A 26,539-nucleotide genomic window follows, 5' to 3' on the forward strand; every position below is an offset into this window, starting at 1 on the left:
AGTTCCCCACATCTTTTCTGCGCAGTACCCATGGGTCCGGAACTCATGGCCTCAGCCGCCCTCCCCTCCTGGCTTCCTTAGATTTAATTATTACATGTGAGTGGCTGCGGTGGTGTCATCGATTGCTCGACAGACTTTTCTATTGCTCTAGTCTTGCTGCCAGGTCTGCGGAAAGGCGAATCTGCGTTCTCAGGCTGGGCTTCCGACTCCTTCTGCCTGGGCGGTGCTACGCAGGTATTGGCCCGCCTGGAAGTCACATGCTCCGCGGCCGGATGATGGCGGGCGCTGCTGAAGATTCGCGAGCGCTCTTCGGGGTTGCTGTCCGCGCGGCGCTGGAGGCCTGGCCCGCCTTGCAGGTGAGCGGGGCCGCGGCTGGGACAAAGGTTAAAGACCGGGGCAGAACAGGAGTTGGCCCGGCGAGCCGCCCGAGGCTTGATTGGGCGGTGCAAGCAGCGGCCTCCTGCGCCCCCGTAGTCCGGCTCCCAGGCTGACGTGGTGGGCTTGGGCCTGTGTTCGCAGATCGCTGTGGAGAACGGCTTCGGGGGTGTGCACAGCCAGGAGAAGGCTGAGTGGCTGGGGGGTGCAGTGGAGGAGTACTTCTTCCGCAATGGTGAGTGAATGTGAGGCGCTAGGACGTGTCTCTGTGGGGGCGTGGGAAGGAGGAGGCCGATCCTAGTGAGTCGGTACTTCCTCTTGAGCAATTGACGGTTAGTACCTGAGGGCGAGGTGGAATGAATGCAGGTTTTGGAGTCAGAATCCTGAGTTCGAATGCCTTACGGGCCGTGCCATTGACTCAGGGTATCAGGCTGGACAAGTCGGTTTACTCCCCTGAGACTCAGTTTCATAATTTGTAAAATGGATATAAAAGTACCCACCAGCGCAGTCCAATAGAAATACAATGCTAGTCGCATCACGTAATTTAAAATTTTTCAGCAGCCACTTTAATAAAGTAAAAAGAAGCAGGTGAAATTCATATTATTCAACTCAACATATCCAAAATACTTCAACATGTAGTCAGTATAAAACATTATTAATGAGATGTTTTACATTTTTTTTAGCATTACGTTTTCAAAATCTGGTGGGTATTTTTCAGTTTTAGCACATCTCATGTTTTTGGCCTAGCCACACTTTAAGTGCTCAATAACCACATTTGACTATTTGGACAGCAGAGATCTACATCTTTGGTGTGTTTTGAGGGTCGTTAAGAATAAGGGGCCCTGCAGGGAGTCTTTTGCGAAGTATGATTTTTACAGAATTTTTCATATAGTTTTTTAGTCTTGGAGATGACATTAGGCAGTGTCCTTTCTCTCAAGGAAGTTTACCATCTAGTGAGGGATCCAGATAAGTAAATAGGCGTTTACACATAGGGTGATAGGTGTTCTAGTAAAGAGGGGCTCGGTGCTTGGGAAGGAGGCGTCTTTTGGAGATCGTTAGGGGGTGGTGGTGATTGGGCTGAATCTTAAGGGATGAGAAGGAGTTAACTAGGTGGGGGAGGCAGAGAGAGCAGCACTCAAAAATAAGTCCTGTGGTATGAGGAGATGATGTGTTATATTTGGAAAGTGGTGGGGAGCTCAGTGTTAGAGTAACGGTGTGTGTGTGCTTGTGGGTGTGTGGAAGGGAGGAGTGGTGGAGAATGGGGGTTGGAGAGGACCCTGGAAAGGGGTGAGACATGGAAGGTCTTATGGGCCTTTGATTTTTGTCCTTTAAGCTAGTGTTTGCCAAAATGCATGCTTTGGAAGACTAGTTCTGTTAGATGTTCAGCGAAGAAAAACCTTCTCCAGTCAAATTATATAAGAAAAGCTCTTTTCTTCAGTTCTTACTTAAGAGTCACAGTAATCATTAACATATTAAAGGCTTGGATAAGGTTAAGAATCACCAAAAAGAAACCTGTTTACCTTTGGTTCCCATTAGTTTTCTGTGAATAGCTTCCCTTAAAACCCAGCAGGACAGTTATTTCTCAGAAGCAGAACATGGAACACTGCAGTAGGTGATTAAAAATTCATGAGCAGGATCTAAAACGATGGGGTTTTCTGGCTAGAAAGTAGTCAGTGTGGAGCATGGACTGGAGAGGGAAAGACTGATGAGAAAGCTGTTTCTGTCCAGAAAATGATGAGGCCTGAACTAGCGCAGTGGCAATAGTCATGGAAAAGAAGGGGTGGCCCTAAGGAAGTTGTTTGGCTGTAGAGGACGAGGGGAAGGGAGGCAGGTTTCAGGTTTGAGTCGCTGGGTGGCTTAGGTACCTTTCATGGAATAGAAGAACGCTGGGGAATGAGAAGTAGGTTTGCAGGGTAAGGTGATGAATCTGGCTTTGGATATGGAGGGTCTGAGGCACCTGTGAAACAGGTGGCGAGTAGTCTGGGTTGGAGACAGATTTGGGGGATATTAGAGTGTTAGGGAAAGCCAAGGGGGTGAATGAGCTCTCCCAGAGGGAAGAGAGAGCAAGGAGCTTTGTGGAAGACTTTCTTGAGTTATTCTCTAATTCAGAAAAAGTAGAGCATGGGCCTATAAGGTAACTGAAGCCAACAGTCTTAGCCAAAGTAACACAATAGGATGTCAGGTCAAGGCTGTGATTTCATCGTGGCAAGTACTTACATCCATTTCTTCTTACCTATGCCATTGGTCTATGGCCTCCTGTGTCGGTGGAACCACAGCTGGGAAGTCTCTACATTTCAAAAACTTCAGCCCTTGAGTGATGGAGGTGAACATGGATTATGGGTCTCCCCTGTGCTAGGCATTGTTTGGGTGACTTCTCCTAACAGACCTTCAAGGAGGTTACTATTAACGTCACTTTGCAGATGAGAAAACTGAGGCTTGGAGATGAGTACGTCACATGCTCAAGGTCACACAGAGAGGAGGCTGGTTAAAATAGGCCAGATGAAAGGGGGCGAGTGTGGCTGGAATGCTGCAGGAAGAGAGGGCTTAGTAGAATGCAGGAGATTGGAAATTAGGTATTTTATTTAGTGTTTGGTTTTTTTCTTTTTAAAAATCATGTTAAAACCCAGAAAGGAGAGCACTTTAGCAAATAAAAGCCTCACTGAACCTTTACCCATCAACCAGATGAGGATCCACTAAGCAGGTATTGAAGGGTAGTGGGCAGGGGTGATGAAGTTGGCTGGTCTTTGATCAGGGGACCCTATCCTTTCCTACTCAGCTGACTTGGAGCTAGATGAGGTGGAGGACTTCCTCGGGGAGCTAATGACAAACGAGTTTGATACGGTTGTGGAGGATGGGAGTCTGCCCCAGGTGAGCATATCGTGGATACAACTGCTGTCTCCCTGCCTGCAGCCTTTCTTCTCCCTAGCTGTCTGTTTTAGACCAATACTCTTGGCTGTAACCATTCTTTTCTTGAGTCCTGTGCAAGAATGTTCTATGACTCCCTATTGCCTGAGTCTAGTCTTCCCAGGCTTTTCAAATCTTGCCTCTTTTATTTCTCTCTATACATCATTCTCAACTAGGTCTGTTCGTCACCCCCATCTCAAGGGCACATCAGGCCAGGTACATTTCCACCCCTGCTCTGGTTAACATGACTGCCCCTGCTGGGATTGCCTTCCCTTTTTACATCTTCCATCTTTCAAACCCAGTTCTAGTGCCTTCCCTGCTAGGAGGCCCTCCTTCAATGCTTCAGACCCTTACTGAGCCCTTCATATGTGGTTGCTTCATTAGTGAACTCCTTGGGGAGGAAAGGGCCCCATTCTCTTCTGGAAAATTCCAGACCCCTGCCCACTCTTGCTGCAAACACGTGCTGGTTGTATTGTAGGTTCTCTAGAAAATCCAAGCTGGTTGAATGTTTTCTTGGTAGGTGAGCCAGCAGCTACAGACCATGTTCCACCACTTCCAGAGGGGTGATAGGGCTGCTCTGAAGGAGATGGCCTCTCTCATCACCCAAAGAAAGTGCAAGGTCACAGCCACCGCACTGACGACAGCCAGAGAGACTGATGAGGATGATGATGCAAACAGCGTGGAGGAGATGGAGGTGAAGGGGGTGCCTCTTGGGTGTGGAGATGCAGATATTTTCAGTCTTTTGGAAGATCAGCTAGTTTCACAGGGGAGTGATGGGGGTGGTGGTGATGGTGGTGGTGGTTGTATTATCCAGAGAGGGCAGGAAACTTTCCTAAGGTCTCACAGCCAGTCCTGGCAAAGCTGGGAGAGCCTGGGTCTCCATTGGCCACAGTTGGGAGGTGTTGTCTTTAGCTCTCTCTTGTATTTCTCCTCCAGGTCGCAGCTACGAATGATGGGGCAGCTACAGATGGGGTCTGCCCCCAGCCTGGTCCAGACTCCCAGACTATTAAGGAAGAGGAGATAGTGGAGGATGGCTGGACCATTGTCCGGAGAAGGAAATGAGTGGGGCTGGAAATAGTCTGGGTCCTTGTTTGCTAGTTGTTTGGGGCTTGTCTGTAGGGGTTTTTTGGAGGGTCATGGACCTCTGGACTGGTTACCCCATCTCCACCCTCTCCCATTCCCCTGTCCAGCTCCTTCCAGGGGAAGAAGAGCCCAAGGGTCTTTGGCCTTGGGGTGGTCTGAGTGATGAGGCCTGGTTTCCCAGCAAAGTGCCACTTGGGTGCAGTCAGTGTGAAGAGGGAGGGATAAGTGGGTATGGGAGTGACTAGAGGAAACACTAAACGCTGGCTGGTAGTAGGCAGGTGGATGTGTGAAGGGAGAGGACCAACAGGAGAACCATCATTCCCGCTGGGTAAGGAATGTTGAGATGAGCTTTGCTCATGGAAGAGAGGTTAGTTGATGATGTGAACGGAAGTAGCTGTGGTAACCTCTCCCTCGCTTCCCCCTGCCCCCACACAGAGCAGCTCTGTGCCCCTGCCCAGAAATTGGAACCTCCCAGGAACATTTCCTTCCTGCAGCCCAGTGTCCAGCCCTGGGCTCCTTCAGGATGTCTTAAGACCTTGTCTAGGCAGTGAGCTCGGGGGACCTGGGCTTTGTTTTCTGTCTCCTTCAACCTCTTTTCAAACTCCTCATCCCATTGAAGTCCAGGGATGAGGCTTAAGACCTCAATAAATAATACCTTATTGTTTACTTCGTGGCTTGACCTGTGAGTAGTCTTGGAATCAGCCTCCTGGGAGCTGAGCTTCGGAGCTCAGCAAGGGAACAGTTTCTGGGCCCACCCCAGCAGCCTGGTACTTTGGACAAACAAACAGATGGACAAATGGAGCACAGCAGCGCTCTGAACGTTTCCGTAAGCCTGAAATAAACTGTATTTTTCTTTAAAAAACAAAACAGAGTATTCATTGTCCTCCCCCCCCTGTTCCCCTGTCCTGCCCGGTGGCCCTGCCATGGGTCTGGACGATAAAATACTGGGTAGCCTGGGGCCAGGTAGAAGCTGTAAGCCGTGGGAGAGGCAGGAGGTCACCACCCCATGTAGCATCATACACGTGAAGACACTGGTTGAGGGGGCAGGGGTGGGCCAGGACCATGGGGTCAGTGGCAGAGCTGGCACTTGAATCCAGACCTCCTGCCTCTGGTGCTCTGGGGGGAATTGGGTGGAGGCAGGATCTGTAGGGTATTGAGGGGTTGGGGGGAAATGGCCTAATTCAGGCAGGTCTAGCAACAGCTCCCACCCTCCCTGGAGGACAGGGTTTAAAAAAAATTAACATCACTGTAGGAATATTTGTTTTAAAAGCCCAGGTTTTGTGAAAAGGTGAATTAAAAAACCCAAGACCCAGCATTCAGGATTGAAAGTGCCCATGATGGGAGTTCAAGTATTGACTGAGCTGGGAGAGAGTGGGCTGGGGCCCTCAATTGGACATGGGCAGCTAGAGTGTGGGGCAGGGGGCCCCAGTTACCCACAAACCCTCTAGGTCTTGTCTCGGGTCTGGGGGGCTTCGGAGGGTTCCGCCGTGGCTCCTGAAGCTGCCACTGGTGCCTCCTCCATCTCTCTGTCCTCAGACAGTGTGGGCCCTGGGCAGAACGTGTCCCCACGGCCTGCCCGGCCGAGCACAGCCATCCAGCGCCGCTGCAGCTCCTCTGTCTCGGGACTGAAGTACCAGCTCAGGTGGCTCTGGGTGATCTTGAAGACATGCCGTCTGTCAGGCCGTTCCCCAGCCTCTGGAGGCCCCACCTCAAAGCCAATGAGGGGCAGGCTGCGCTGGGCTTTCACATCCTGGGGAACAGGGACAAAGCCAGGGATCACCTAGGGGTCGGGCCTCTCACTGGTTTTTGTATCTGCTAAATCCCTCTTTTTCTTCCCCTGCTCAAGAACCTTACGTGGCTTCACTGAGCAACAGGAAAATGTCTGAACTGGGGCTAGAACGCAGGCTGGTTCAAATACCTCTTTCCTTCCACACCCCAAACCAGGTGGGCTAGTCTCTTTAGCATATAATGTTTTCCGGCCTTTGGGCCGTTGCCCCCCATCTACATCTTCCCCACTCCAAATTGGATTAAGCAGTGCCTTGTCTCCACTACAGCTTCCTCCAAGAAGCTAGCTCCCCCCACAAGTCACCGACTTTTCTCTACATAAGCTGACCTACAGTCACTCCTTGTCTCTAGCCAGTCTTTGTCTCACAGGGATGGGGGCTTCTGATTTCTCCTTAGGTTCACCCTATCCTCCATGGTCAAGGAGAGGTGAAGGACTGAGGTGAAAGGAGGGCAGCCTGGTTTTGCCAGGTGGCTGAAAGGACCCAAAGGAGTAGTATACACACCTGAGGGGCTCCGTAGATGTACAGCACCAAGGGTTCGTTCTCAGGGACCACAAACCATGCCTTGTGCCAGCCTTTCCCGCCCTTCTCCATGTAGTGCAGGAAGCTGCAGATGACGCTGTTCTCCGCAGCCACTGAGGCCTGTTTCTGTGGCCAGAGACATGGGGGGCATCAATGTTGATAGGAGGCCTAGGCTGGCTCCTCTTGGCTTCAACACCCCCTCAGCACAGGGATTGCTATTTCCATGTCTCAGAGGAGGACGCTGAAGCTCAGGTGGCGGGAGTGATTTGCCCGTTGTCACTCAGTGAGTCAGAGTCGAGATTCAAAGCCAGGCTTCTCTGCCAGATTTGGGCCATGGCTGCTGCCTCTAAGAGTTGGTGGGAGGGGTGTGTAGCTCTCAGTGGGGGCACCTAAATGCCAGTCAGGCATTCTTCCATCAGTCCATTTATTCCTCAAGTCATTTATGCATTTACACTTCATCTTTTTTTTCATCTTTCATCACATGCATTCCCTACACTCAGCGAGAAGCAACCTAGCGTTGTGGTTAAGGGGTTGGGTGGGTGGGTAAGGCAGTCAGTCCCAGAATCCCAGCCCTAGATGGAAATATATTGAGTTGGAAGCAGAGCATACAGGGCTGTTGTAAGGATTAAATGAATTAATACATGCAAAGCGCTCAGAAGAGTGCCTGGCACAGTTAGCTTTCTTTAAGCATTAAATAAAATAAACACCTCAATTTAAAAAACAAAAGCAAAAGCGTGTGTATGTGCACGCATCTAGAAAGATAGGAAGCACAAGTGTTAATGGTGGTAATCTCTGGGTCAAAGGAATACGGTGTTTTTGTTATTTTTGTTGATATTGTCTAACTTTCTTCAGTGCATATATCCTACTCTGTAATAAGAAAGCAGTCACTCACTGTGTAACATGGGCAGATAACCTCCCAGGGCCTCAGTTTCCTCATTTGTAAAACAGGAATAGGAATAGCATTGATAGGTAAGTTACTGTGAAGAATAAAGCACTTAAATAAAAATTACTCTTTCATTCACTCATACTCACTTTACTCGCTCCAAGCCTGGGTCACTTGTTCAGTAGATACACACGGTACTACGATTTCAGAGGTGCCCAGGCCTCAGCCACCACTGCATGGGTGGCTGGGGCCCATGTGGTCAGTGTGGGTGGGTTAGTTGGGGGGTTGGCTCTTACCTCCAGGATGGACCTCCGGCGCTGGGGTGTATGCTGGCTGCAGGCTGGGCTGCTCCCGGGCACACCATGCAAGGCCACGTAGCAGTCAGTGCACACACGGTTGGAGCGGTTGTTGTCGTAGACAAGGCGGGCCCGGAACTCGGAGCACTTCCCACAAACCACCTGGGGTGGCAAGTGGGTAAGAACAGCCTGATTCCAGCGGGCCTTCCCCTTCAGTGTACCAACTCCCACAGCAGACTCACAGCCTCCCCCCACTTAGTGCCCATTTAGAAGTGGGCCTTTGGGCTGCCAGCCCGTCCCCTCCCTAGCTCTGCCCCTGCCTCCCAACACTCACATGCCCGCAGGCCTTGCAGTGGTGCCTGCGTTTGGTGATGGAATTGAAGGGCTCCTGGCAGCGCATGCACATGGTGACTTCCTTTTCCCGGATGGGCGTAGGTGCCCGCTTCCCAAGATCCACATTCTGGAGAGAGGGCCAGGTCTCAGGTCAGAGACAGCTACTCCCCAGTCCAGTCCATCCAGCCCTTGCCCCTGCCCCTGCCCCTGCTCCGAGGCTCGGATCATCACTGGGAGGCAGCAGATACATTCAGAAGACCTGCCTTTGAGTCCTGGCTCTGCTGTACCTCACTGTGCGACTGACGACCAGTCACGTCTACTTTCTGAGCATTGTTTGCCCAATGATTTCTCTGTGGCCCTACCAAAAGAAGACCGTGCTCCTGAGGTCATGCACTGCCTCTCTGGGCTTTACCCTCTGGGAAGGGGAGAGGAGCATCACAAGGTAAGGTGGGCACCTGGAGGCCCGGAGGGGGTCCCGGTGCAGGAGGAGGGGGTGGGGACTCTTACCGGAGAGTTGGGGGGTGTGTCTTCATCTTCCCTGTTTGTGGAGTTCAACAGTTTGAAGGTCTCCAGCGTCTGTTCATGCTTTAGGAGGGTAGAGTTGATGGCCTGGGAGGAGGTGTAAGAAATAAGAGGTCAGAACACCTCAAAACCCACCCATTTCCACCCTTACCTCACCTTCCTATAACCTAGCTTGGAGTCAGAAAAGCTGGGTTCTAGTCCCAGCTCTACCCCTTGCCAGGTGTATGACCTTGGGCAAGTCCCTTCCCAAAATCCAGGTCTCAGTTCTTATATTTGTGAAGTGGGGGAGGGGGATCAGCGGCTGAAAAACCACAGAAGGCCTTCCTGGCTATTACTATCTGGGATTAAGGTTTTACAGGGCTTAACTCACTGGGGTTACACCCTCAGAGGAGCCAGCTTTCTAAAGGAAAGAATTGGTCAGTTTCTGCTTAACCTCTGGACCTCAGTTTGCTTATCTGTAAAATGGGGATGATAAAGTTTATTGGAAGGCAGGTGTCCAGGCCCATTCTGGTGAGATGTGAATTTTAGGGGAGAGCCCACCACCCCCTTGAAGACCTGTTAATACTCTTCCAGCCCCCTACCACAAAGCCTTCTTGGATGTTACCTGGACCCAGTCTTTCTTCTCCTCCTCAGTCCTTGGGTAGGGAAGGTGGTGGGGGCGGGGGGAAAGAAAGATGTTGGGTTAGGCAGGCCAACCAAAAGCAATTGTAGTGGTAAAGAGCAGGTGTTTGGGGGTTGGAAAGACCTGAGTATGACCCTCCGTTCCTTCACTTATCACTTGTGACCTTAGGCAAGTCATATAACCTATCTGCGTTTATTCAACAGTTATTAATACTCTCCAGAGCCTGTGCTAGGAACTTGGGCCTCAGAGAGGACCCTACCATCAAGGAAGGAGCTCACGGTCTAGAGGGGGAGACAGGGACAATACAGGGGGATCAGTGCTGTGACAGAAGGAAAATGGGGCTGAGGTGATCTGTAAAGCGCCCAGCACAATCCTTGATACACTAGGTGCTCAATCAGTGTGAGCTGCTTTTTGTTTAAGCTTTAAATAGTATGTTACTATCCATCAAAGTTTATATGGCTGCTTCATATTGTTCCATAGAGATATCTAATTTCTCTACATAATTTCCCTCATGAACTGTATTTACTGCTTTTGTCTTAAAGTGTCCATATATGTATGCATCTATTTTTGGACTCTGTTCAGTCTGTCTAATTTATATCCTTCTGCCATAAAACACTTTTTAGTAGTTTTTTGCTAAGTCTTGAAATCTGGTAATGTAAATCTTCAAACTTTGTCATCAAGATTGGTCCGGCTGTGCTAGGTTCGTTGCATTTCCATATATATTTAGAATCAATATGTCAACTTTTACACACAAAAAAATCTACTGAAATTTTGATTGGAACTGAAGCTGTAGATCCATTTGAGATCGTCATAGTCCTAGCAATACTGAATACTTCAGTACATGAAATGATAAATCTCTCATTTATTTAGTTCCTTTTAAATGTCTCTCAGCAAAATTTTATGGCTTTCAGGGTAGAGGTCTTGAAACTATTTCATTAAATTTGTTTCTAGGTATTTGATACTTTTGATATGATTGTAAAGAACATTATTTTTCTAATTTTATTTTCTAATTGTTGCTAGTATGTAGAAATACAATTAATTTTTATATCAACCATATATCTGGTGATCTTGATAAAGTCATTAGATATAGTACTTATTAAATTGGTTTGGATTTAAAAAAAAAAAAAAGGCAGGCTCCCACATGCCACGGAGCAACTAAAAATCAGACGAGGCCAGGCAGGGGTCAGCCAAGAAGCTGGTCCTACTCCTAGTGAGCAGTTGATGGGCCTGCACCAGGGTGGAGGCCTTGGAGACTGCAGGGCAGACCAGAGAGTTGGGGAAGGAAGGCAAAAATATATACTGCTTCCTAAGTCAGTGGTTCTAAACCCTGGTGCACACATTAAAATCATCTGGGGAGCTTTTAAAACTCCCCATGTTCAGGCTATACCCCAGACATATTAAACCAAAGTCTCCAGGGGTGGGTCCCAGACATCAGTATTTTTTAAAAGCTCCTCAGCTGATTCCTATGTCACCAAAGTTGAGAATCAGTTGTCTAAATGGTGGGCATATGGGTATTTGTTGTATTTCTACTTTTCTGGATATTTGAAAATTTTCATTAAAAACAACTTTTTAAAGGGCAGTAAAAGCAACTGCACAGCAAATGCTCCATGCCTTCCCTCTGCCACGAGGAGGAAACCCTACACTGCTCGGTGCACCCTTTTGGGCCCAGCATCCCTCTGCAGCCCCCTCCTTCCCAGCCTCCCGGCAGACGTGGCTTATCACTTAGGCTCTGCTGAGGCCTGACTGGGCCCCACACCTGCCCTCCCCTGGAAGTGCCTGTTGTCGCCTTTGTTCTCACTTTCCTGGCCACAGGCCTCTGAGATGCTCTCTCAGTCTCTCAGAGCATCAAACCTAACTCCCTTCTCTCATCTTCCAGGAGGACACCCTCTAGCGCGCATTCATCTCTCTCTCCCGTCTCCACACAGTTCCAGCAATGAGGGTTCTGACTCTCATTTCTTAATTCCTTGCAGCCTGTCAGAAGCAGATCATCTACCCATGTGCATCCACTCGCTGGCCCTGATCATGGCCTCGATACCCTATCACCTGGGCCCTCAGAAGGCAATTCCCGCTCTGCTGCTTTTTAGCTGTGGGATCTTGGGCAAGGTGCATAACTCTTCTGTGCCTCAGTTTCCTCATCTGTAAAGTGAGGTTGATGGTAACAGTGGCTACTTCAAGGATTGTTTTAAGAATTTGACTAGTCAATTTAAACTTAAATTGTTTAAGTTAAAATTAACTTAAAAACTGCCTGGCAGGGACTTCCCCGGTGGCACAGTGGTTAAGAATCCGCCTGCCAATGCAGAGGACACAGGTTCGAGCCCTGGTCCGGGAAGGTCCCACATGCCGCGGAGCAGCTAAGCCCGTGCGCCACAACTACTGAGCCTGCTCTCTAGAGCCTGTGAGCCACAACTACTGAGCCCGTGTGCCACAACTACTGGAGCCCGTGCACCTAGAGCCTGTGCTCTGCAACAAGAGAAGCCACAGCAATGAGAAGCCTGTGCACTGCAACGAAGACCCAACACAGACATAAATAAATAAATAAATAAATAAATAAAAATCAAAACAAAACAAAAACTGTGCCTGGCATAACAGCAAGTCTTCATTAAATGTGAACTACTATTATAATCATTCAAGTAGAGAATGGATATGAAGGCCCCTTTGTTAAATAGCTAGGCATTATTTTAAAATTTGTTATTATTTTTTTATTATGAAAAGTTTCAAGCATACAGAAAAGTAGATAGGATAACACAAGTACATTAAATATATACCCACTATACAGATGCAAATTTTAAAAATATTTTGCTATATTTATTTCATATATATGTATATATTAATATATATTTATATATGTAGATATGTGTGTATATGTCTATATTTTTTGGTTGATAAATCATTTAAAAATAAGTTACAGATATCATGATACTAAATCATCAGCATGCATCACCAAAAAACGAGGCCATTCTCCTATATCCTCCTATACCATTATCACACCTGAGAAAGTTAGCAATAATTCCCTGATAGCGGATGCCCAGTTCACAGTTAGGGTTTTCCCTATTGTCTTGCAAGTGTCTTTTAGGGCTATTTTTCTCAAACCAGACTCCTATCATGGACCAAGCATTGCATTTGGTTGTTATTTCTCTTAAATCTCTGAACCTACAATAAACTATTTGTGCTGTTGTTATTTATGTTTGGTTTACTATCTCATTCTTCCTTCTCCTCTAACAAAGCCCATCAGAAGAGCAAGCATCTTTGGGGAAAGGTACCCACCCTTTCTCTGGAACAATCTCTCCTCTAGGGAGGTAGCCTCTGCCCTGGCACTAGGCCTAGAATGCCTCAGGATATCTGAAGGGAAGAGGGGGCTGGAGGGAAGATACAGGCAAGGGCAAGTACCTGGCCTGGAGCTCCAGGGAGCGCTGCTTTCCTGACACCAGGAAGGTCCGAGGCAGATTGAGGTTGGAGCTTTCCTTTAGCTGAATGGAGAGAGAAAGGGGCTTGGTGAGGCCTACTGAGCTCTACAGGGCCCTCGCCCTCTGCACATATGCCCACACTTGGGGTCAAAGTCAGAACGTCTTTGTTCCTCCCAGCACCAAGGCCCCACTCCAGGTCCCCATTTCCCACCTCCTGGCGCTCACCTCCATGCCATCTACATCGATGCGTGCCCGCACGCTAAACTTCTGGCCAAGGAGCCGCAGCCTGGGCACACAGTAAAGGAGGCGGTCGTTGAACTAGGAAGGAAGAGGTTTCAGATGTATGTGTGGAGGACCCACAAGGGGTGTGGCCCAGCTCCCTTCCCATATTACTCCCGAAGCTTTACTGCTAGGGACTCAAGGCAACAGGTGGAGAAAACACAGTCCAGACTGGGCACAAAGGTTGCAAGGAAAGAGCCTAGGCATGGGAGTCCCTTCCTAGTTGGGTGGCCTTGGGCAAGTCACTTCTCTCTAAGTCTTAGTTACATTATCTGTAAAGTAGAGAGAAAAAAATTCCCGGTAAACGTAGTGAAAAGACAATGAGTTAGTAGAGGAAAGAACGGAGAGCAGGAAGTATAGCCTTGAGTGAGTACCAGGTCAGTGTGGCGGGCGGGGGTGGGGGGCATGCACCCCTACCCGTGGCACTTACTAGGATGAGGTATCGGTCTTGAGTGGTCCCGTTCTTTGCTGACAGCTTAAGGATGTGGCCTTCTTTTATGAGCTCTTTAGTGGGGCTGACAATGTCTTCCTCACCCCCTAGCAGCTCATATACCTTCAGCAGCTTGTGCATTCGCTCCTGGCAGGAGACAGTGAATAAAAGGCAGGGCTTGGGGTGCTGGCCTCCCCTCAGATGTCCACAAGTCGCAAGCCCCCCACCCCGGAATGGAGATCGAGATAGGTGGCTTGACCAAGGAAGGGCAGGGGTTAGAAGGACCACTCACCATTTTGCGGATGGCAGCATTAGAGTGCTCTGCTGCTGTGGCTATCAGCTCCAGAGACTCTGCGGGCGGAGTGGGAGGTCAGATGGGGGGGTGGCTAGCAGAGAAAAGCCTCTTGGGAGCTTCTCTGCTCCCTGACTACCTCCTCCTGGCCTGACCACACCCTCCCCATTCCAGAAAGTGCCAGCCTCAAAGATGTCCATAGCAACAGCACTTAAAATCAGAAACTGACTCAATGAATGCCACAATAGCAGAATCACAGGACATGAAATAGCTGGCAGCCAATAAAACGCAAGCTTAAGATTATTATTACCATTAAAAAAAACAACAATAATAGGTACACATGTAACTGGAAGGAAATATACCCATGTTTAACAAGTTGTCTCTGGATGATGGGACTATGGGTGATTTTTATTGTCTTCTTTTTTCATATTTTTGACAGAGAACACGTATTACTCTTATAATTAGAAAAAAGTCAGATAAAGAAGCAAAGAGATGATCCTGTTCTTTGTCTCAATAATTCTGATTATAGGAATCTATACTAAGAAAATACACGTTTTATGTACAAATACACTTTCATTGCAGTGGTGTTTACAACAGTGTCAAACCAGAAACAACCCAGTTAAATAAATGTGCATTCATATAATGCAATACTAAACAACCTTTGCAAATGATGCTTTGGTAGGGTTTTTCATAATCTGTGAAATGCTCAGGGTATTTTAAGAAAAGGAAAGGATACAAACTTGTATATACCGAATGCTCTCAATTTCACAAATATACGTGTATAAAAAACACCAGGAAGAAAATATGTCAAAATGTTCCTCACGCTTATTCTCTGGAGTCTCGTATCATAGGTGATTTTCTTCCCTGCCTCTTTCAGCTTTCCTGTATTTCCATATTTCCTATTGTGACCAGGTATCAGAAAAAAAACGAAATAAGTCCCTATGCATCTCCACACACTAACAAATCTTGCCCATGCTTGAGGCCCAGCTGCACTGCACCCCTCTCTTGTCTGCACGGTGCTGTATTTTCCCACTCAGAAAACATGCCTGTAATGGAGGAGCACAGGTGCTTCTGAAGAGGGTCCACATGCTTGGCAAACCAAGTGTTATTTTCCTAGGGGAAGAAGACCAAGGAAAATGACCATGGAAAATGACCTCCATGACCAAGTCTTAGTGCTCAAGATCTGTGGCCCCTAACCCAGTTCAGGCCTTTCAGGTGCCAGTCTCCAAGCTCCCAGCCCTTTTCCATCCTAGCTGCCAGAGGGAGCGTTCTCACATACAGCTTGCTGTCACTCCTCTGTTCAAATCTGTCAGTGGTTTCCCTTTGCCTGCAGGGTAAAGACTCAGTCCTTTAGCCTGGCATTCAAGGCCCTTGGTGATCTGGCTTCTGTTGACCTCTCCAGCTTTCTCCACTTGCACCTCTCTAAACATGTCCTGTCTTGCTTCACCTGGCCAACTCAGTCTTCTGAATTCAGCTCACCTCCTCCGATAAGCCTGCCCTGAGCTCCCAGGCTGGATTAGGAGGATACTGTCTGGGTTTCCACCTTCCCCTTTGCTCCTCTCTGTCCCACCAGTCACACTACGTATTCATTGTGTATTTATATATCTGCATCCCTCAGCAGACTAGGAGCTCCCTAGGATGGGGCCAAGGTCCCACCATCCTCTCCTGGGCTCCTGAACAGATGCTTTGCATGCCATCATTCAATTGTCACAACAACCCTATGTGCCCTGTTTGTCCAATGAGGAAACTGAGACTCAGAGAGAAGAGGTGCCGGCCCTAGGCTACCTGCCTGGGAGGCAGCAGAGCTGACATCAGAGCTGCCTTTTCTCCCACACATTCTGCATCTCCCCCACCCCAGGGCAAGGGGCATGCTGGGTCGTGGAGGTAGGCAGTGCCCCGGGAAGGGTACAGGAAGAAGACCCTGGCAAGCTGTGGGCATATAAGTTCAGGCCTGTGGAGGCCGCTGGACTCAGACTGCTTTGCTATCAAAGCGTATTGTGTGAGGTACAGACTGGCATTTCCAGGGGTCCAGTGCGTGTAGGCTCTGTCTGGGGATTCGGTGTGGGGATTTCAGTCCAGGATTTCATTTGGGGGCTCAGGCTAGGGAGTGTGCTTTGGGGAGCTTTGTGTAGGAGCTTGGTCTGGAAGCTCTGGTGGGCCTGGTCTGGGCTTGGCAGTCTGGGATCTTGGTTTGAGTTCAGTCTTGGGCTCGGGGTAGGCTGCTTAGGCCAGGAGTTCCAGCTGGCCTGGTTTGGGGAGTCTACGGTCCAGGCTGCAGAGTTCAGTCTGGGAAGTAGAAAGTGGGGGAGTCAGTCTGGGGAACCAGGATCCAGTGGGGGCTCAACCCTGGAGGTACTTTCTGGGGCTCTACCTGGGGATTTTAGTCTTGAGGAGTAAAACAAAATTAGGGAGGTCAGCTTAAGATCTTGGGCTGGGGAGCTCAGTGAGCACATCTCAGGCTGGCTGTCATTCAGAGATTTTCATTCTGAGCAGCTCAGAAAACTGGACTCGGAAGTTCTTTCTGGGGGGTTCATCTTTGAGCTCAGTGTGGGGAGCTCAGCTGGCCAAGCTCAAGCTCTGAAGTTCATTCTAGGGACTCAGATAGGGCTGAGATTGGTATAAAACAGGAACCTAAGTTAGGTGAACTCAATCTGGGGGCTGATTTTAGGGGCATTCAGTATGGAGGGCATTCAGTAATAAAAACAACTAACATTTATTGAGTCTTTACCATGTACCAGGTACTGTGCTAATAGCTTCACCTGGATCATCTCATTTATCCTCAAAACAATTCTGTGAGGTAGGTATCATCATCATCTGGAGAGTCATTCTTTTGGGGTCAAGCTAGAAGTCTCAGTCTGAGCGACAGTAAATGGGGGGGGGTGTAATCTAGGGTGCTCAGTTTGGCAATACCTGTTTATAAAATGGTGGCTAAGGAGATGAGACTGGGATGCTCTTTTGGGGGAATCTCCCTCTGGGACCTCAGGCCGAGGGCTGTGACTGGGAACCCACGCTCAGCGCCCCGGGTGGGGAGAGCATTTTGGAAACTCAGTCTGGGGATGTTAGTTTGGGGAAACCAGTGTGGGGGATCTATAACTGGGACCTCAAACTGGGTTCAGCCTGAGGGCTCAGGTTGGAGATGTCAGTCTATGGGACTCATCCCGGCTAGTCAGTCTGGAAGGCTTTTTCTAGAGGTTTAGGTTTTATAGTTCATCCTGATACCTCAGTGGGGATTCTCATTCGGGGAAAGGACTAAGGCACTTAGTCTGCAGAGGTCTGTTTGTAGAGTTCGGCTATCAAATTTTCTAGTGTTCTAGCTCGCTCTAGAAGTCCAGGCTTGGTAGCAAAGTGCCCCATCTGGTGGGGTGGAAGGGGCTCAGTTTAGGAAGTGGACACAGCAGTGGACACAACTGTCTGCTCCTGACCCTTGTGGCTTCCAGGACCCCACGTTTTCTTGGTTTTCCTCCTACCTTTAGGGCTCTTCCTTCTAAGTCTCCTGTGCTGATTCCACCTCCCTCAGCTTTGTCCTTGGCCCCCTTTTCTTCTCCATTTACACTTAATCCCTTGGTGACTACGGCCAGCCTCATGGCTTTGCATACTATCCCTGTGCTAGTGACATCCAAATCTCTCTCCCTGGGATTCTAGGCTCATCTAACTCCAAATCAAAGTCCTACACTCATCTCAGGAACCATCACCACCAGCCAAAAATATGCATGCAAGTCATTCTTGACTCTTTCTCCCAAGCCCCACACCCATTCACCCTAGTTCTTTCAGTGCTACTTTCAAATATAATATATTCTGAATCCAACCATTTCTCACTACTTCCAGTGCTACCATTCTCATCAAGCCAACCTTTCCCACTTAGATTATTGCAAAAGGCTTCGAACTGGTCTCTCGGCTCCCTTTCTAGCTCCTCAAGTGATCCTAATCAAAACCTTGCCATGGCTACCCGCTGCACTCAGAATAAAATCCATCTCCTCATCTTGGCCTTCCAAGTCTTGCTCCTGTCTCCAGCCCTATTTCTTCCACCATTCTACCTTCACTGGTCATGCTCAGGTCACACTGGTCCTCTTGTTGGTCCAGAGATATGCAAGCTGCCGCCCCCTGCCCCACTCCCACCCCCCTTAGGAACTCTGCACCTGCTGTTGCCTCTGCTTGGAACGTGCTCCTCCCTACTCAGCACGTGGCTCCCTTCTTCCTATTCAGATTTGACTCAAGTATCCTCTATTCTGAGAGGCCACCCAATCTAAAGTTGACCCCCCAGTCACTGTCACATTACCCTCTTATTCTCTGAATCACACATAGCACCTATCTAATGTTCTCCAGTGTATTTATGACTTTTGTCTACTGTCTATCTCCCCGAGTAGAATACACACTCCCTGAGATCAAGGACCTTGTCTGTCTTGTTCACCTCCATGTCCCCTGTGCCTAGGACAATGCACAGAACACCGAGGTGCTCAGTAAATAGCTGTTATATTAATGAAGGAATGAATGGAAGTAACAGCCTGGGGAGAGAAAGTTGGGGAGACTCTGGGCAGCACTCTCTGGGGTGTGACCTTGAGGAGTGGGTCTCATACTGAAGAAATCAGAATGAAACACTTTTCTAGTGGTTCAATGTGTGAGTACTTGTCTAAGGAGGTGGTATCTCAGCCTAGAGATCCAAATCTGGGAGGCAGAAAATATGGAGTCCAGTCTGAGGTGCTCAGTTCTGGAGAGGTGATTCTGTGGGGTTCTGATCAGACATGGGGGTTCTTTTGGCAGGGTCATTCTGGGTAGTGGCTGGTGGATACGGAGTGAAGCTCTAATGTGGAGGATGGAAAGTCAGGGGCTTGATGAGACAAGCCTCTTTCTGGGGAGCTCAGCTGTGGAGATTCAGTAAAGAGGACTTGGCCTGAGAGGGTCAGTCTGGGCTCTTAGCCTGGTGGCTCAGTCCCTGGGGGTTTAGACTCAGTTTCACTTTGCACTTGGGACAACTTCATTTGAGGACAAGTCAAAGGGTCAGCCTTGGGGTCTCAACCTAGGAAACAGATGGCTCCCTTTAGGGGATCTTTCTGGGTATGCCCCTCAAACTCTGGAGTTCCAGTTGGGAACTTCAGACTGGGGGGGACTCCTGAATGTTCTCTCTGGGTGCTCAGGTAGAGATCTCAACCTGGAGGTTCATCCTGGGGTCTCATTCCAGACCCGCAAGGTGGGCCTTTCAGCTTGGAGGTCCTATTCTGAGATCTCAATTACGTGGCAATGGAAGGCTGACCCTGTGAGTTAAGTCTTGGGGTGGGGGGGGCAGGGCCCGTTGTGTGCACTCACTTTGGGCATCCTTGCTGTCCGGGGAGCCATGGGGCAGCTTTAACAGATAGTCCTTGAGAAGCAGCTCATAACGGGGGATGCGCTGCACAGGCTCCAGCATGTGGTGCTGCAAGGTCAGGTTGCCACAGGCTTCCTCCTTCTGTGACAGGCAGAAGCAGGAGGGTTCAGGTCTGGCCAAAGACCCCTGACTGGGTCCCTGCAGACCTGTCCCCCCCAGTCGGCCCCATCCAGCTTCACTGCTTACCTGCACCTCATGGATGATCACTTTAAACTGGGTAGAGCGCTCTGTCCAGGTGTTGACCAGCTCCACGGCCCGGTCGAAGTTCTTCACATACTCGCCGTACATCTTGAGGAAGGGTGCCAGCTTCTGCAGGATGTCTCCAATGCGTGGGTAGCGGTCCCTAGGGGGAAACAGGGGCTGATGTGGTCCTGCTGATCCTTGTCCCCCACAATGCCCCCACCCTGTAGGCCGGTCTTATCTCAGTCCTGGAAATCTACCTCTCAGCCAGTCTGCTCCTTTGGAAATGCTACTTATACTATACACAAAGTAGGCCAAAAGGCTCAGTTTGACCTGAGACCACAGCCTGGGCTGCCACCCACCCCAACTCTGCCCTGCCTTGAGCACAGGGGATGACACGTCCTGGAATACCCGCTCTGACCTTACTGCAAGGGCCACTTCATACACTGCTTTTTGATTCTGTGCCCAGCCTTGTGCTGGGTGATTCTGGGGACACAAATGAGTCACACTTAGCTGAGCCCTGAGAGGGTCACTGTCAGGTAGGGGAGGGCAAAGTAACCAGGCCTGGTTGCACTCCTCAGGAGTCACAGTCTACTGGAGGACACAGAGGACCAAACCTGGTCCCAGCCTTCATTGGTCACAGTCTGCTGGGGGAGACACGAGAACCAGCCCTGGTTCAGCCCTCAGGGGTCACAGTAGTTGGGGAGATGTAGGAAGTGACTTCATGCCAGCCGTCTGTGGTCACACAGACACGCTTTATCCTGTGGGTGTGGGGAGCATGGAGATGATTTAATCAGGAAGTGACATGGTCTGATTGTTGTTCAGAAAGACCATTATGGCAGGTGGTATAGACGCTAAAGGATGAATTGGAAGAGGAGAGCTTGGAAGCCAGGAGACTGCCTATGAACCTTGCCCTTCTACCTCAGGACTCAGCTCAGATCTCGCCTCCTCCCTGAATCCTTCTTTAACCCCCAGGCTAGTTTTGGTCCCTTTATCTGGATTCCCACAGCCTCCCATTCTCAGCTCTATCATAGCACTGATAAAAACAAACAAACAAAACAACAAAAAAATTGCTCACATTCATTTAGCACTTATTACATACCAGGTACTGTTTTAAGCTCTCTACATGTATCAACTCATTTAATCCTTAAAATAACCCTACAACGTAGGCTATTACTATTACCCTCATTTCACAGCTGAGGAAACTGAAGCAGAGTTAATTTAAGAAATTCGCTTAACATCATAAAGCTAGCAAGAGGCAGAACTGGAATTTGACCCCAGCCAGTTTGGCTCCTAACCTCATACTCTTTAGAGCTTTGCTATTATTCTGTTGTAATTTTCTGAGTCCTGATCTGTCTTTCATTATAGATTGGGAGGGCCCAGAAAGCAGAGCTTAGGCCCGATTCTTTCTGTGAAAGGTGGTGAGGGGAGAGGGCAGGCAGGAACGAACTCTCGTGCACACATCTGGCCTGGGCTCGGCAGGCAAGAGGACAGGAAGGCGGGCAGCCTAGGTCTGGGGCCCCTCACCATTCCTCCATGCGCTTCTCTAGCTCAGGCAGCAGGAATTGCTGGTGGAAGCAATAGATGGAGCAGATGTTAGAGAAGATGCCATGGACGACGTCAGCCGGGAAGGAACTGCGGTTCCGAGCTTCTTCCAGCAGCCGGGCGCAGAACACCTATGGGGCAGGGCAGGAGAGATCAGCCCAGTGGGGCCTGGGGCTTAGCTGGGGAAGGGGCAACTGGCAGGTGAGGGCAGTGTCTGTGGGCAGCTCTGTGGAGTTTTGGGATCAGCACTGATCTTGAGACTGAGGAGTGAGGGAATGGAGTTTGGCTTATAATGTGGGGTTGGATTTCAGGTTGTCAAGGTTAGGATCTGAAGGTAGGCATTGGAACAATGAGAAGTCAGGATCAGGGTCAGGGTCAGAGAGAAGTTTGGAATTAGATCCATTCATTTAACAAATATTTTTGAGTGTCTACTGTGTGCCAGGCAGTGAACAAAGCAGACAAAAATTCCTACCCTTAGGGATTCTAGTGGGTTTGGGGGTCAGGAATAGGTCCAGGGTTAGAATGAGGTTCAGAGTGTGGTTCACAGCCAGGGGTTACTTCAGGATCTGGGTCAGAGTTGCAGTCAGGGCTGGTATACCTACCCAGGTTTAGGAATGAGGGTTGATACAAAGATCAAGCTTGGGGTCATGAATCAGAGTTGGCTTCAGGGATAGGATGGGGGTCAAGGTCAGAGGGGAGCCTTACCAAACTCTAGATTCTGGCCCCAATGGTAGGGTTGGGCTCAGGTCCTATCACTTCCTCCTTGGCACCCGCCTACCAGGTCCTGGTGCCCCGGCACCCCTGAGGGACCATTCACCTGATCCAGGAGGTGGAGCCTGGAAACATAGGCTTTCTCGGTTTGCAGGAGCTCGTTGGCAATGTGGAACACCTTCTGCTGCACAGTCAACTGGAGAGAGAAGAGGCAACTGCTGGTCCATCAGCCTGTACCCTAATCTTCACCAACCCCCCAGAATTCTCAGATAGTGCAAATGCTACTCTAAGCCTAATGCCACCCCGAGATAACCCTACCTCCCATCCCTGAACCCATAAGCCCCACAGGTTCACCCCTAACTCCCCCGTGTTTTGTAAAGGTCACCCCTCAATTCTGATGCCGTGCACTCCTCATTCGGTCACTCATTCACCCAGCCATCTGCTCCCTCTATTCACTCAGCATAGTGTAGTGGTTAAGGTGTGGGCTGGAAAGTCAGACTTTCTGGGTTCAAATCCTAGCTCTGACATTTACTAGCCTGCATAAGTTGTATAAATGCTCTGTATTTAAGTCTCTTCATCTATATATACAGATAATAATAGGACCTAAGTCCATTTGTAATTGAGATAACAAAATGACTTAATATAAATAAAACATATTAGACTACGGATTAAGTAGACTATAAATGTTAGTTATTCACCCACTCAGTTCACTGTCAGCAAAGGCTTACTGAGTACCTGGGGTGTGAGGAAAACCCAAAAGTATAAAAATGTATAAAGCTCATTGCCTATTGGCCCACTTGCCTGTTCACTGGACACATATTTGCTGAGTCCCAGACCTCGGCCCCCACATTTGAGCCGGGTTCTGGCGGGGCAGGTATTCTGGCTGCGACCTAATTAAGTGCAAGGATGCCTTTGGAAGCAGTGTTAGGCTGCTGGGGCACAGAAAGGGATTCCTGCTGCTGAGAGCCTTTGTCCCACAGCCTCAGGTTCCTAGGGGGCTCTAAGCTCTTGTGGCCCTCTGGAGGCCAGCTGTCTGGAAGTCTCTCTGGATGTGAGACTTTCCATTTTACAAATAAGGAAACTGAGGCTGTGGCAGGGCAGCAGAGACTTGCCCAATGTCACATAGCTACTGAATATGTGGGATTTTCCAGTTGGAACAGGACTTTAAAGATCCCCAACCATGATACCCATCTTCAAGATGGAAAAACTGAGGTCCAGCTAGTGGTTCTTGGATGAGGGTAGAACAATTTTCCTAGTGGGCATTTGGAACTGTGCATGGTCATTTTTGTCTTTACAGTGATGGGGGGACAGTGTACAGGTCTGCTACTGATATTTAGTACCAGGAGACCAGGGAAGCCAAACATTCCAAGTGGAAACAATGCCCTGTTTCAAGAAATACTGAGCTGGGGGAAGAATCAAGTGTAAAAGCCAGGCTCCTGATTTCTCCACATAGTCCTGCCTCTCGGTGAACGTGGGTCAGTACCTCCACAGACTCTTGTCTCTCCATCGGGGGCACTGGGATTTCTCTGTCCTTCTCATCCTCCTCCTCGTCATCCTCCTCCTCCAGGTCACTATCAACCTCCTGGGAGCTGGGTCGGTGGGGGTCGGCCAAAGCAACAGGGACACTGGCCAGGGCAGGGAGCCCGGGGCAGAGGCTGTGGCTGGGGGGCCCATCATCACTGATGAAGCAGGTCTCCTCGCTGTTGGATGGTGAGCTGATGCTGTCAATACCGCTGTCCCGATTGGGCACCTTCTCGCCGTCCCGGGGCCCGGGAGCCAGCAGGAACAGGCAGCGGGAGGCCTCGCCCTCGGGGAGCTGGGGCACTGGTGGCTGCAGGGGTGGCTGTGGCAACATGGCTGGCTCTGCGGGACCTGGGCTGGGGCCAGGGGCTGGCCTATCCGAGGCGACAATCACAGGCTCTCTGAGGTGGGTGGTGGACACACATGAAGGCAGGGTATGAGCTTGACTGAGAGGCCTGTCTTACAACTGTCCTTTCTATCCCAGGCCCACCCTACCCCCACAGGGTCCCCTGGGGACCAGACTCACCTTTCAAATTTCTCAATCAGTGAGGATACTGCTGCAGAACTGAGGCTGGCCTCTGCCCTGGAGGCCAGGCCCTTGGCTACTCGGGGGTCTGCAGGCAGTGGGCGTGATGGCGGGGGTGGGATGGGCTCAGGTGGTGGGGGCATCCGGGGCATCTGCAGGTAGCTGGGCTTTGGGGGGACTAGAGAGATGGATGGGAAAAAGAGGGGAGATCCCAATGGGCTGAGTTTGGAGTTGGCTGTCATAGCCAGACCACAGGCCCCTCCACAAACCCCCAGTCTGTACCTTTGCCTGAGGTAGGCACAGAGCAGGCCTGAGGTGAGATGCCAGTATGCACATGTTAGCCCCAGGTCACAGCCCTTTGCCCCTAGACCACAGTGCTTCCTGTCCTTCTAACAAGCCCTCTCCTCTCCCACTGGCCAACCTTTCCCCTCTTCTGTCCCCGCTCATGGGCCATTCCTCTGCCCCTCTCTGGACCCACTTACCCTGTGGCTTTGGGCCCGGTGCCCGCTTCAGTGGTGAAGGACGCTGGCTGGGGGTTTCAGTGGGGGGACCTGGGTCTGAGCGAAGTCGCTGGGGACCTTCTGGATGAGGCTCAAGGCTCTGGCCAGGGTCAAGGGACAAACTTTTAACCAGGATACGGTTTCCCTGGTGCAGCCCTGCAGAAAGGGAGAAACTGGGTGTGAAGCAACTGATTACCCCAAAGGAGACTGGGAAGTTGTATGTCTTAGCAGGTACCTGTGGTATCGGGCTTTCCTGAGCCCCTTTCCTGGCCACGCTGCCTTTCTGGGAAGCCTTTACCCCAGCCATCAGACGGGGAGCCAGGCCCAGGGTTGTGGCTGGCTGTTTTCAGTAACAGACAAGAGTTCTTTGTGATTAGTACATTGATTTCTTGTATGTCAGCAGGCATTATTATTGGGGAGTTTAACCAGGCTGGGGGTGAGCACGAGCAGCCTATGGTTTGTGTACATGCTTGCACTCTTGTTTATTTAGCCACAGTGAGATGCTGAGCCTAAACCATTCTTCACCTTTTTTCTTAAGGTCCTGAGGATATCTGGACTTCCTTTTCTACGGTTTTATATAGCTGAAAATGATGAAATTATATTTCATGAACAAAAGTTTTGCTCCTTAAAATGCCAGCTTCTCACTAATCTGCACTATCCTCTATTTCCACACCTACACACACAAATACACAGCCAGCACCCAGAGTTCAGGTCACAGGAACAGCTTTAAACAGGCAAAAAAATTCAGAAAAGGGAGGCCTTTTTGCACCGTCCCTCTTCTTTCACTGTGGGCTCCCTACCTACCTTTGTCTTTGGGCCTGGGGGAGATGATGGTCACACTGGGGAGAGAAGATTCAGTCTGGGAGGTGTGAGGGACACCCCCCCGCACCAAGGGATGGCATGTCCTAAGGGAAGGAGTGTGGCCTGGATGGGCAGGGAGCTGTGGTGGGTCTCAGATGATAGAGAAGAAGGGGACGGGGAAGAGTAGAGTAGAGAGGGCAAGCCCTGGATGGCAGTCTGAGGAGCTGGGTGACCATCCTGTGGGCAGAAGGGAGCCATGAAAAGCCGTTGTAGGGAAGGATGCAGGCAAACAGGTGTGAGGACGAGAGGGTGAGTGGCAGCCAAGAGCCCCCAGAGCTCCCACCCACGTATGGTGCCAGTTTTGCTGTGCCACAGCCACGTGGCCTCTCCCAGCCACAGAGAGGCTGTTAACCTGTGTCACACAGTCTCATACATGACCAGTCACAAGTGGGCCCACTCAGTCACAGAGACACATGGGGTTATTTACACCGTTTCACTTAACTTGGGGGCCGCACAAATTCAAACATCCAATCACGTGCCATCACGCTTCTGAAAGCCTGGTCACACACAGTCACAAAGACCCACAGTCACAACTTCACATATTATCACACAGCCTCACGGTATCTCATGCACCGGCAAACGTGGCCATGCACAGTCGCAAAGATGCAAGTCACACAGTGGCAAATCTACAGTTTCACACACAGCCTCATACAACAATCACCCAACCACTTACCATCATATACCCACTTACATACTCTTCAAATATGGTTCCACTGAGTCACAAAGATATACAGCGCCATTTATGCTGTACCTCACAATTGCAGGGCCACAGGGTGTCATAAACACCAGGATATGGTGTTGCAGGTTCACACACCTGCGAACGGTTCACACAGTGACAAGACTATAGCCACACAGGGTCATTATACCATGTCAGACACAACCTTGCACAGTGGCAAAACAGCACAAAGTCACATGCCACCATGTACCCAGAAACACAGACACACAATCACAGACACATGGCATAATTTACTATGTCATACTCATGAAACAAACATGTCCATGGAGTCCCTGGGTCTTAGGGGCTCAGGTATACACACCCACATGACACTTGCCTCGTGGTCTAAATAGTCACGGTTTCACATGCAGCCTCTGTTGCAAAAACATACAGCTACAACACAAAGATACCCTACCGGGTCACAGGCAGAAAGAGCAGCAGGGAATTTTAGCTCTCCCAGTCCTGGAGGGAAGGGAGTAGCCCAACCCACAGGGTTCCAGCAGCTTCCCAGGGTCTCTGACTCCATCCAGGCTACAATCCAGTCGCAGAGGCCCCAGGGACCTCAGGCCATGGTCCCCTCCCAGCCCTGAAGGAACAAGGTGCCCCAGGCCACAGGCTGAGGCCCCCACCCCCACTCTGTACCTGGCTTTGGGTGCAGTTTCCTTACTTCCTTTCCCACCTGAGCAGGCAGGGCCCTGGCTGGGAGGGAGAAGGTGCTCCTCTCAGCTCAGCTGGGCTGCTTAGCCTGCCCTGCTCAGCACATCCTGGCCTGGTCCTGCCCTGCCTTCCCCCTGGGCTTGGGGTTGAGGGGGATGAATCACCTGGAGGGCGGCACATGCAGAGACACAGTGCGAGAGAGACAATATGGCTAGAGAAAGTGAGAGACACAGAG

The 26,539-nt window shown here is 50.0% G+C and overlaps 2 protein-coding genes across 5 annotated transcripts in view; one reads left to right on the forward strand and one right to left on the reverse strand.

Annotated features, from left to right (window-relative positions):
• Positions 1-272: 272 nt before the first annotated feature.
• On the forward strand, positions 273-4,349 carry TSR2 (TSR2 ribosome maturation factor; the record flags this gene model as incomplete). Of its 4 annotated transcripts, none has more annotated exons than XM_079727702.1 (5): positions 273-356; positions 520-610; positions 3,152-3,243; positions 3,800-3,982; positions 4,216-4,349. In XM_079727702.1, the coding sequence occupies 5 exons, from the start codon at positions 273-275 to the stop codon at positions 4,339-4,341; spliced, it is 576 nt and encodes a 191-aa protein (XP_079583828.1). In that variant the 3' UTR covers positions 4,342-4,349. The 4 variants fall into 4 exon arrangements, with proteins under 4 accessions (XP_079583828.1, XP_079583827.1, XP_079583826.1 ...); XM_079727701.1 differs by having other exon boundaries at positions 3,800-3,973; XM_079727700.1 differs by having other exon boundaries at positions 274-356; positions 3,128-3,243; positions 3,800-3,973.
• Positions 4,350-5,790: 1,441 nt separating this feature from the next.
• Positions 5,791-26,539, reverse strand: part of FGD1 (FYVE, RhoGEF and PH domain containing 1) — a gene marked incomplete at its 5' end in the record, with an annotated part of 34,782 nt that continues 14,033 nt past the window's right edge. The window contains 17 exons of the mRNA XM_079727698.1: positions 5,791-6,112; positions 6,651-6,794; positions 7,848-8,009; positions 8,182-8,307; positions 8,688-8,789; positions 9,307-9,337; positions 12,712-12,791; positions 12,954-13,046; positions 13,438-13,584; positions 13,730-13,788; positions 19,031-19,169; positions 19,275-19,431; positions 20,796-20,944; positions 21,631-21,720; positions 23,008-23,446; positions 23,572-23,749; positions 24,054-24,227. Coding sequence (XP_079583824.1) covers positions 5,807-6,112; positions 6,651-6,794; positions 7,848-8,009; positions 8,182-8,307; positions 8,688-8,789; positions 9,307-9,337; positions 12,712-12,791; positions 12,954-13,046; positions 13,438-13,584; positions 13,730-13,788; positions 19,031-19,169; positions 19,275-19,431; positions 20,796-20,944; positions 21,631-21,720; positions 23,008-23,446; positions 23,572-23,749; positions 24,054-24,227 — 2,576 coding nt within the window. The 3' untranslated portion in view covers positions 5,791-5,806. The remainder of the gene's footprint in view (positions 6,113-6,650; positions 6,795-7,847; positions 8,010-8,181; positions 8,308-8,687; positions 8,790-9,306; positions 9,338-12,711; positions 12,792-12,953; positions 13,047-13,437; positions 13,585-13,729; positions 13,789-19,030; positions 19,170-19,274; positions 19,432-20,795; positions 20,945-21,630; positions 21,721-23,007; positions 23,447-23,571; positions 23,750-24,053; positions 24,228-26,539) is intronic.

The sequence above is a fragment of the Hyperoodon ampullatus genome, assembly GCF_949752795.1.
Source record: "Hyperoodon ampullatus genome assembly, chromosome: X".
Lineage (NCBI taxonomy): Eukaryota > Metazoa > Chordata > Mammalia > Artiodactyla > Ziphiidae > Hyperoodon > Hyperoodon ampullatus.